Source organism: Crocodylus porosus, unplaced genomic scaffold (genome assembly GCF_001723895.1).
Source record: "Crocodylus porosus isolate Cpor-Errol unplaced genomic scaffold, CroPor_comp1, whole genome shotgun sequence".
In the NCBI taxonomy this organism is placed as follows: Eukaryota; Metazoa; Chordata; order Crocodylia; family Crocodylidae; genus Crocodylus; species Crocodylus porosus.
This window is the reverse complement of record NW_017728921.1, coordinates 14,777,680-14,788,479: the sequence shown is the minus strand read 5'-3', so window position 1 is coordinate 14,788,479 and position 10,800 is coordinate 14,777,680. Positions and strand designations below refer to the sequence as shown.

At 41.1% G+C, this 10,800-nt stretch overlaps 1 protein-coding gene across 1 annotated transcript in view; it reads left to right on the top strand.

Annotated features, from left to right (window-relative positions):
• The first annotated feature begins 239 nt into the window (after positions 1-239).
• The window catches only part of MAPK1 (mitogen-activated protein kinase 1), a 33,796-nt gene continuing 23,235 nt past the window's right edge, over positions 240-10,800 (top strand). The window contains exons 1-4 of the mRNA XM_019539393.1: positions 240-304; positions 436-618; positions 2,572-2,761; positions 9,520-9,636. Coding sequence (XP_019394938.1) covers positions 240-304; positions 436-618; positions 2,572-2,761; positions 9,520-9,636 — 555 coding nt within the window. The remainder of the gene's footprint in view (positions 305-435; positions 619-2,571; positions 2,762-9,519; positions 9,637-10,800) is intronic.

The window sequence follows — 10,800 nt, the reverse complement described above, 5'->3', positions numbered from 1 at the left end:
TGAGTTATGTTTTCAGAAATTGGCACCAAGGCTACGGAACTTGCCATTTCAGAGCTAATTATTGTAAGCATTTTCATGTTCATCTCCCCTGGTTGGGCTTCCTAACTACTGAATTCCAAGAGAGAGGGGGGAAAAAAAAGGAAAGGCTATTTTTCCAACAGGTGGGTAAGAAGGAAGAATTCTTTCTTGGTTTTAATTGTAATGACGTGGGAACAACTAACACAGTGGGAGGGAATGCAATGAATACCCCAGTTGATCTAATGGTTGATGCAATACAGCTAAGTTGGTTGGCAGATTTAAAAATGTATGTCACTCATACATGGCAAGTGTTACAGGATGTGCCAGTGCCAAGATTCTGCTTCATTTACACTCCTGCTTGCTGGATTGATCAGGCTTAATACTCCTCATAACTTAATATTGTTAATTCTCTTCCAGCTCTGCCTATGATAATGTCAACAAAGTTCGAGTAGCTATAAAGAAAATCAGCCCTTTTGAACACCAGACGTATTGCCAGAGAACTCTGAGAGAAATCAAAATTCTGCTGCGTTTCAGGCATGAAAATATTATTGGAATCAATGACATTATCAGAGCTCCAACTATTGAGCAAATGAAAGATGTGTATCCTTTTGAAGGTTTGATTGTTGCACATGATGTGCTTTCTTCTTAATTTTAATTTTCTACTTCTATGTATGTTGAGGTAAAGGTTACTGTGTTGCAGCCAAGTGAAAGGAAGGTTTGGTGATGCTCACTTAAATTGTACAAGACACTGCAAACAAAACTAATGTAAGTAACTACAATACATTGCCTGTTCTGAAGCAGTCCAGAAATAACACCCAAACTTCAGAGCTTCTTGCCAGTGAACTGCTGCTTTGGCTTCTGAGTCTACTTGTTCAGAATGTTTCAGAAAATGTCAAATATTAACGCTGTAAAATACCCAATGTGGCCTTCCATGTGTTATGCAATAGTAAGAGCTCTTCATGTAGTGTGGTTTAAAAGTTGAGTCCATCTTGGGTTTTACTTGAACAGGCCAGCAAAATAGGGTTTTTAGGCTTATTCTATAGAACAAAAGATTCTCCTGTTGTCTAGATCAGGGATCAGTGATATTTGGCTTGAGAAATGATTGGATCCACCCTGCCCTCATAGCATGTGGGATTGGCAGTACTCACCTTGGCTTGGTGTGTCCCACATCTCAGATTAGCTCTGTGTTCCTGATTTTTCCCTCCCACATCCATCTATATCTCTCTCTTGTTCTGTCACCCCCTATAGCAGGCACTGCTTTTGGGCTTACTGATGAATTTGCCCCTCTGTGCTGCAGCTGGGGACTGGAATGGGCAGCATGTGGTAGAGGCAGTGGCATGTGACAGTAGGTGGTATGGGCACTGTGAAGGGGATTGGTGGCCTGCTGTTTGTAAAAGGTTGCCAACTCCTGGTTTAAATAGGTTTTATCTAGTTGCTTTTTCCTAAAACTAATGGCTCTTAAAGTCACAGCTTGACTGCTTTCAGGGGCAAATCTTGTGGGTTGCTTTTTGCTTTTTGAAAAGTGTCTGCAAAAAAGTACCTGTTGTATATGCAAAACTCACCTTCTGCAAGCAGGTAGGCCTGAATAAGATGTGAATAAGGGATTTGTTTTGGTAGTTCAATTGTGCTTTTCACAGGAAACCTTGGCTTAACGTGTATGTTTACTATCAGAAGAAGCCTTATCTAGAGGCCTGACACAGGGGATGCAAAGTGCTTTCTTTTATTCAATAAATGATACAGAAGTAGGTGTTTTGAGTATAGCTAAGACTCCATGTGGATCTGATGGTTCTTCGGGTTTGTGACTTATGAGGGAAAACCAATTACATGAGGTAATACTGTTTTGATTTGATTGAGTCAGGACATAAAGGGCTGGTTCTCCTCATTGAGTTTATGTAGTTTCATCTCCAAATAGAAACCTCAAGAGCGTAAGGGGAGGTGAGCTGTCAGTTCCTTTTAAAATTGAGATGGTGGAAGGGGGAATTTTCCTGGAAACAAGGAATGTATGGATGCAAAAAGTGTAGTTTGTGTTTTATCTAGAATGACAAATGTAAAGAAGAGGGCAACTCTAGCTCTGGACTTGGATCGTTGGAGAAATCCTGGTTAGAAATCAGACTGCTATAAGCTTGATTTCCTTCGCATCTACTTACCATTGGAAGCAAGCATCATCTTTTCAATAGTTTATTTCCCATTATGCTAAGGAGTCTTCATTTCTTGGCAAGGAAGGTGCAGATTTGATCACATTATAAGCCAAATAAAACAAGCTTCATAGGAAGAAATAGAAGGCTTTCTTGTAATAACCTGAAAGAATTGTATTCAGTTAATCTTGTAAAGGCCTTTGATCATTGAATAAGGTAATCGGAACTGAAACTTCTGAGATCAGAGCATCCAGATTGTTTTATGATTATGAAGAAATGGAGCTTACAAGAAATGGAAACAAATGTTGGGCATTGGCATTATTTTAAAATTTAGACTGTGTAGTTCATTGTACAGTGTTTGGATATCTGTAATGAAGCTAAGGGTTTGTTTTGCTGCCTTACATCTGATGGCTTACAGATACATCGTGCAAGATCTCATGGAGACAGATCTTTACAAGCTTTTAAAGACTCAGCACCTCAGCAACGACCACATTTGTTATTTTCTTTACCAGATTCTGAGAGGGTTAAAATATATCCATTCAGCCAATGTGCTGCATCGTGACCTCAAACCTTCCAACTTGCTGCTTAACACCACTTGTGATCTCAAGGTTGGTTGAAGACTTTTTACAAATTCTACTCCTTTGCACTTTGTGCTATTGTGGAATGCTGTACTTTTCCTGGTAGGATTGCCAAAACTGTCTTCCATTTTGTTTAAAAATGATTTAGTTTGGAATAGCTAAGAACTCCATATGCTGTTAAGTGATATCTCTGTGTTTAATTCATCACAATTTCAAAACCGCAGGGGAGTTTTAATATAAATTATTGTCTACTTCAGGCTGGTCACTTGGAAACAACAGCTGTTTATCATAAACTAATACTAGACTTAATTTCCACATGCTAGGTTGTAAAATATTGTCTGTGAATCCCATAGGCTTTCCCTTTTTAATGCATTGATTTTACTTAAAGAGTTGGATCAAAGATTTATTTTATTTTATCTTTAGAATGTGTAATCTCAATAGTTTTGTGGCATTTACACACTGATTAATTTTTTTTTTTCTGGACAGAAAGTATTTGCGACAGCGACTTTTCATTGAAATAGTATAGGACAGGGTGGCCAATATATTGCATAAGTGGCATGGGCAGTTTCTGTGTGGCATGTGGCAGATCAGGGAGGGGACAGACAGCACAGCAGCAGGTAGGGCAGGAAGTAGAGTAGGACATCAGGGAGGGATCGTAGAATAGGGAGCAGAAACCAAAGTAGCAGCTTGGGCAGAGGAAGAATTTCAGCATGGCTTTTGAGGAAGATATTGGGCTGATGTGTGGCATGGCTGCCAAAAAGGTTGGCCTGCACTGCTGTAGGGTAATATAGTATCACAAGTAGTGTTGATGTGAGATTGAAACTGTGTGGAGGCTAATTCTGTTTTTTCTGTGCTAATTTCCTAAGAAGCTATTTCATATCTGAAACTTCCTGAGAAGTTGATTTCTGGTTACCATAGTACTTAATTACAGTTCCTGCTCTTAATCATCCAGTATCTTACAGTGCACAAGGAAGTGACAGGTATATTCACCATGTGTCTAGTACTTTCCTATGCATGCTGTGGGGTTGCAGCCGTTTTGGTTAAAGCAGACTCCATTAAAGGCATAATCTCCTTCAAGAGAAAAGGACATCCTTCTTTTGGGAGAGCTAGTAGAATTTCAGAAGAATCTGTTTTTATATGTGCTCTTCCAGAATACACGTAAGCACAAGGTGCCATTTTGGCATGGACGAAGGAAGGTTGCCAAAAGAAATTTTGAGAGAGTTGAGGCAAAATTGCAGAATATGACTTTTAGAAGCACTATTTGTTTCCTTCTCTCACTCTCTAGCATTTCCATAGCATGCCTTGTGTGCTCTTTATGCATACAGTTCCAGCTCGACCTGGCTTTGCAATGTCTGTATAGATCAGGCACTTCAGTGAGGTTTTCCAGTGCTTTTATATAAAACTGTCAATTAGCTGTTGGATAAAAGTGCCAAAACCCCACTGAAGTGCCCAACGTGTACAGACACTGGGAGAGCTGTGTCCAACTAATACGCTGCCTCCTTCTGGGCGTGTGCTAGGCTTGATGTGACAGTGCAGGGTGTTTAAAGTAAAAGTACCTGTTAGGCTGGGGGGAGGGGTGTAGTGTCTGCAAGCAGCCATAGAGCAGTAAGGCTGGAAGGGCCCTTTGGAGGTATATTCCAACCCCTTGCTCAAGGTAGGATGATCCCTATCTAAACTATTCTATATAAACCCTTGTCTAACCTTGTGCAGTTTTAATATCAATCCTGTGGCACAGCTACAAGGCATATTGCCCAAAGATACTAAAAGCATCCTAACCTGCCCAACAGATAGATACAGCAGGAGGATGAGAACCTGTCCGAGTCCTGTCACTGCAAGTGTTGTTAAAATGCACTTTGGAAATCCAAGGAAGAGAGCAGTATTCCCTACCCCCTGAGGAAGGCAAAACTTCCCACAGTCCTACCAGTCTGACCATGGTGTAGAATTCCTTCCCATCCCAAAATGTAGAGATCAGTCTAGCCCTGAGGTGAAGAGCAAGACCCTCTAACCAGGATTTTCTGGGTTTTACTGTCACAAACTCCCCCAAGACCGTTTTAGGCTGGGCATAAGGAAAAACTTTACTGTCTGAGCCCCCAAGGCCTGGAATAGACTCCCTCTAGAGGTGATGCAAGCACCTACTCTGGACTCTTAAAAAATGTTTGGACGCTTGTCTTGCTGGGATCCTTTGACTCTAGCTGACTTCTTGCCCCTGGGGCAGAGGGCTGGACTCTGATCTTCCGAGGTCCTTTTCAGCTCTAATGTCTATGAAATTTAGTCCCATGAGGAGCCACTGGCACATCCTTTGAGAATCCCCAACCTTGGCTGCAGCCAGCACTCAGCAATTCTGAAAAAGGGATTGCTTTGTACTGCCTCACACTTAAACTGCGACACCAGGAAGAAAAGCAGCTATTAGCAGTATCATACGTTCAGACTGGAGCACAAGAAACATGATCTTGGGCATGAGTGTTGGAACTTGGCTCCTGATGCTGGTCTGGTCCATATTTGTCTGCATATATGTATAAATATAGTCAATGTTAGAGACAAATATAAAATGAAGCTCACTATGCAACAGAACAGACTTGCATCCAAAGTCACACCTTTCCAGAGGAAGAGTTTCTTTTACGACTGGTGTTGGCAACCAATGGCTTGTAGGCTGGATCTGGTACATGGAGGGCTGGTCACGTGTTGGGGGATTGGTGATATGAAGTTGTGCTGTGCTGCTTGGCCCCTCCACAATGTTACTCTCTACTTGTATGTAGTAATGAAAAGAAACAGATTAGTTTTGGTGATTTTTCTTTTGGGACTAGAGCTCTAAGGTTATCATTAGTCTTCCACCTGTTATCATTAGTCTTCTTACCTGCTGCCCACAACTTTGATCTCCTGCAAAAAAGTTAAATATAACTGTAAGCACTATGAAAAATGAAAATTACTGCTGCGAATTATGTGGAGGGTACTTCTGGGTGAAATGCAGATGCTAGAGCAGTTAAGATTTCTTCAGGTAATGATAGCAAAATAACTTCAGTGAGGTCATAAACATGATTCAACTCATGCCAGATACTTTCATAGATACTTCACCTGTCCGTTTTCCCTTGGAGGAAGGAAGAAGCATGGTTTTCGGTAAATCCCCAAGTCAAGCCAAGCAATGTACTCAAGCCCTGTCTTGGCACTAATTTATCTTGTTAAAATATGGGAAGAGAACTTTGAAAAGCAACATAATTCAAAATGCTGGAAGAACTTGGTGTTTGAGAGGTGTTTGATTATATTGGATGGACTTACCTGAGCTTTTTTCTCTGTTGAAAATATCTTTGCTTACAGTTTGTTCAAGGATTTTACTAATTACTTTTCGTTAGTGAAAGACATTGAGTTGCTCCAGCCATTGTTTCCTATTACTAGAAATTTAACTTTTATGTGAAAGATTCCTTTCTATTTTCATTGCTAGGAGCTAGAGGGCTGCCTTCTATTGTGCTGTGAGGCATTTTTCTAACTGGCTTGTAAATAATATGTGCATGTTCCTCTTACTCTTTTGTTTGCTTTAGAACTTCACCAGGTTTTGAAAAGCAACTGACATAATCCTAAAAAAAAACAAAAACAAAAACAAGTGATTTAGAGCAAGACATTTACAAAGCAAAGTTTTTAAGAATCAGCCTACAGCAGTAGCTGTAAGCCAAATGAAGGCTAGACGAAATATCAGGACGTCGACCCTTCCTTCATTTAATGTCGGTAGCTGCCGGTCAGTTCCCCTTGACTGTGAAGGACTTGCTGCCACACCCAGTCTCTTTTGGGACAAAGCTTGGTTGTGTGCTTTTCTTTTTACTTTTGACCATGAAACTTAAGCAGAGCATCACACTGAAGAGTTCTGCCTGTCTTGGTGTGCCAGGCTCTAAGCCTTTTCCTTCGTATGAAGACCCCAGATCAATGCGTGCTGGGAGGAGTCTGCCATTCAGCATCCTGAATGCAGTTGATTCTTCTAATCTTCCCCCAGGCCTCGCTTGCCTGTATCTCTATCTTGTTCTTTTTCCTTCAGGACCTCCTAACTGACTTCCAAAGCAGAAAGGTCTACCCAGGGCTTTGCAGTCAAGATCTGATCTGAAGTCCTTTTCTCTTCGTGCCATATTCACGAAAGTAATTAGTTCGGCAGCATGTAAGGGTCTTGCTGTCACCTCAAAGACTGTATTTTTTTTCTGAAGAGCCAATGCATTTGTACTTCCCACAGACGCGTGTCCTCCTCTGCTGCTTGGTGTGCTTTGCGCCAGGCCTGCATTTGCTTTTCCTTCTTTCTTTCTGAGCTCTCAGCTCGCTAACTTCCTCTTTTATCCTGTGCTTCATTCTGTCCACTGAGTCCTGGAGATGTGCCAACTGTTATTTTTGATTGAGTTTCCTTTCCTCACTCAAGGAAACTCTCTCCCCTTTTCTTACTTCTAGCAGAACATAGAACTTTCCTGATCTAAGATACTGATGCTGTGGACAGTCTCTTAGTGTTTGGCTTTATTCTGGCCTTTCTAGGATTGCTGCAAACTCTCTTTGTTGCCTCTCTGCCTGGGGAAAAATCTCCCTTGTTTCCAGGTTTTTCCATAACTGCTTCTTAGGACAACAGTAGTGAGAAAAGCTGTGTCAGGGGTTTTGAACCTTTATTAAGCAGTGTACACTTCCTCCTTTTTTTTTTTTTAAATAAAAGTTGAAAACCCCTGACAGGGGAGGGAGGGGTGGGGTAGCACCAGCTGGATGCGGAGCAGGGGGGAGCTTGCATGCCACAGCAACATGGGGTGGTGAATAGCAGCGGCTGCTGCGTGGCATCCTCTCCCTCTGTGTCCAGCCAGCCAGGTGGCACCTGTGCAGCCTGTAGAGGGGAGCCACTGACCTCGCACTACCCCCCCCCCGCCTTATCCTGGGAGGCAGCAGCATGAGGTGGTGGGTGGCAGTGATCTGTCCCTGCTCCCCCACACATACCCCGTAGCCCCTTTCCAGGTACCTACAGTTGACGACCCCTGTCTTACGTAATGGAATTTGCTGCAGACTCGCAGTTATGGAGGATGTTGCCGATGGATATTAAGCACTAGTTTGCCTGTTTAAGGCAGCCAGTCATGCTGAGTGTTTTGGGTTGTTGTGTTCTTCAGTGTGAACCAGTGCAGAAATCCAAACAGCTCTTTGGACCATGGTGGTTACCTGAAGAAGCTGCCTCGCTGCAACTTCTGCTAAACAGAATTGCTTGCTGGGTTTTGCAGTAGCTTTTCTCTCAGCTAGGTCTGCTCATGGCTGATCCGAATCCCTTTGGCACTGAAAGGGGCAATCTGCCCTGCTACAATGAGGCCCCAGAATTTGTTGATAAGATTGTTTGTATCTTTTACTGCAGGATATGAAGTAAAGAATTTCCACTTCCTTTTTTTTCATTACTAAGCTTAGAGAGAGAGATTTCTCTTTTGTAATGCAGGAAAATACTTCCTAATGGTCTTTAAACTACATGTTCACCATCTTGACTGTCTCTAAGAATAAATATTCTGTTGAAAGCCATGGTTTCCTGTAATGGAGACACTTCAGAGATAAACATCTTTGTTGAGTTGGGTCATTTTCATAAACTTTTCGTCATGTAGTAAGACTTTACTTCTGTGTGGTTGCATCCTGAATCATGTAACCAGCCAGCCTTTTTGCCCATTGGGATGGTAGATATTAGCAGCTATCTAGTTTCCATGAGCACTATATTTCTTTAAAGCTCTCAATTGTCTTCCCTTCCTCCTTGTAAGAATGTAGATGTGGTTTCTTCATCTCTACTTTTCCCTTCCTCCAGAAAGCAGGGAAAACGAGCAACAGTACTTTAAACAAGACAGAAGCTGCTCCAGTCAGATAAGGACTTTCAGTCCCTTAAGGAGTTAGATCTCTGCTTTCTACCACCAGAGATCTCCTCTTTTCTTTTGAACTCACCTAATCTATATATGAACCGCTTATCATTTTTAAGATAAAGATATATGAGCTTCGCAGCAGGGTTTTTCACTCCTTCTCTCATGCTCTTAGCAACCTTTATTTTTCCGAGTCTACCATTTTTCTCATGATTAGGTAGAATATTTCTGCTACACTTACTCTGTAGAGCAATGACTTCCACAAAAAGTGCTGGAAGTAGCAGTAACTTCAGATCAATGATGATTCTTTTGTTGGCAGTGTTGGCTCCCTTTTGTTTTGTGGGGGGGTTATGAAGTCAGAACAGTGAGTCCTGTCTTGTTTTACAACAGGGTATTCCATTGAATTAAATTTTGTAGTTGGCTGGCTTTAGCTGTATTAAGTGTGGAGCAGACGGACCACAGAAAACTATTAAGAAAAAGAAGTGTTTGCTAAGATCCAAATTTTCCATCTTACACTAGAGTGGGGAAGAAGAATAGGCTTATAGCAAAAATTGAGAAACTAGTCAAATAGCTTCTGGGTTTTTCTAGGACAGAACTGTAGTTTGAGCAAGTATGTTCACCCAGTGTGGCTTTGTTTTTTCTCATTTGCAAAATGGGGATAGCCTGTTTTATGGAGATGGTCTGATACTTAACTCATTGCTTAGAACCTACTTTGAAATATTTGGATGGCAGGCAGTATGAAAGCAATTGCTTTGTTCAGATCAGGGTTAGTAATTTTTTTTTTAATTGACACTTTTTTTCTTCTAGAGATGTGAACAAATTTTACTGTAAAATGGGTGTTGCATGGCTTGCAGTCTTGCAGTAGTTTGTGGAACAGGCATCTTACTCATCAGCTAATGTTACTTATACCGGGATGTTGTATTTCTAATGCTGACCTTTTTTTCAAAACTTTAATATTAGATTTGTGACTTTGGACTGGCTCGTGTTGCAGACCCAGATCATGACCATACAGGATTCCTGACAGAATATGTAGCCACTCGTTGGTACAGAGCACCTGAAATCATGTTGAATTCTAAGGTAAGTACCATAGAAGGGCCAACAAGAAAGATAATGTTTTATGTGCTATTGAGAAACTTCCTAAACCTGCTAGAACCAGTAAAAGGTTTGTTGCGTGTATGTGTGGAGGGTGTTAAGTAGAGGAGATCTGATTTTGCTCATCAGTGCTGGTGGGGGAACAAGTTTGTCTGTACTGATGCTTGCAGTACTGTTTCATAAATTAAATTCTTCTGTGCAGTTCTAGGATCCTTTGCTGCTTGCACAATTTTGCCCCTACTTCTCTCCTTCTTTAATACTGATAGGCGACATGAAGATTCCTCAGTGCTTGCCTTGCTAATGGTTATTAGGGTTTTGTAATGTTTCTTATACCTGGTTTTCCATAGCCCTCTTACTAGAACTTTATCTCCACGTATTATTCTATCATTGACCAAAAACTCATTTCCATTTCTTTATTGCTGGAGTAGTTAGATTCCTTACTCACTTCTTAGTAAATGCTTAGATTTTGTATCCATATAAAATGGCCCCTATAAGGATCTTTACAGATCTAAAGTTTAGTCTCAGGAGTTGTTTTAATGGCAACAATTTTTAATGTGAAAAATTAGCAAGTATTCCTTTTCTGTATAGGTCTTTTAATTTTCTCTCTTACCAGGCTGCGTTGGGTTGGGTTTGGTTTGATTGTGTTTTGTTTGTTTTAATTAATGCTTCTAGTAAAATGCCTAACTTTTACAAGCCTACTTGTCACCGTACCAGATTCGAAGATATTTGCATTAGCTAAACTGTATATTAGTTCATTTTCAGTGATCTGAAGTCTTTTTCTTCTTTATATTTCAACTCTCCAGCTACTGTCTGTACCAAACTATCAGCATATCCAAAAAACTGGTGCAGGCCTTTTAAATTTCCCTGTCCTGAAAATCTTGCAACTACTCTGCCATCTCTTTCCATAGCCACATTAAACAATAAAAGGGTATAGTAGATTTCCTTGCTTTCATTCCTCTTACTCAGGTCAGACTTTTTGCTCCCTGTTCAAGCCTCTACTGTTTAAACAGACGCAAGGATAGCAGTGGATATAATCTTCCTGGACTTCCGGAAGGCTTTTGACACTCTCTCACCCTGTTCTCATTAAGAAACTGGGGGGCTGTGGTGTAGACACCCACACAGTCAAATGGGTCGCCAACTGGCTGGAGG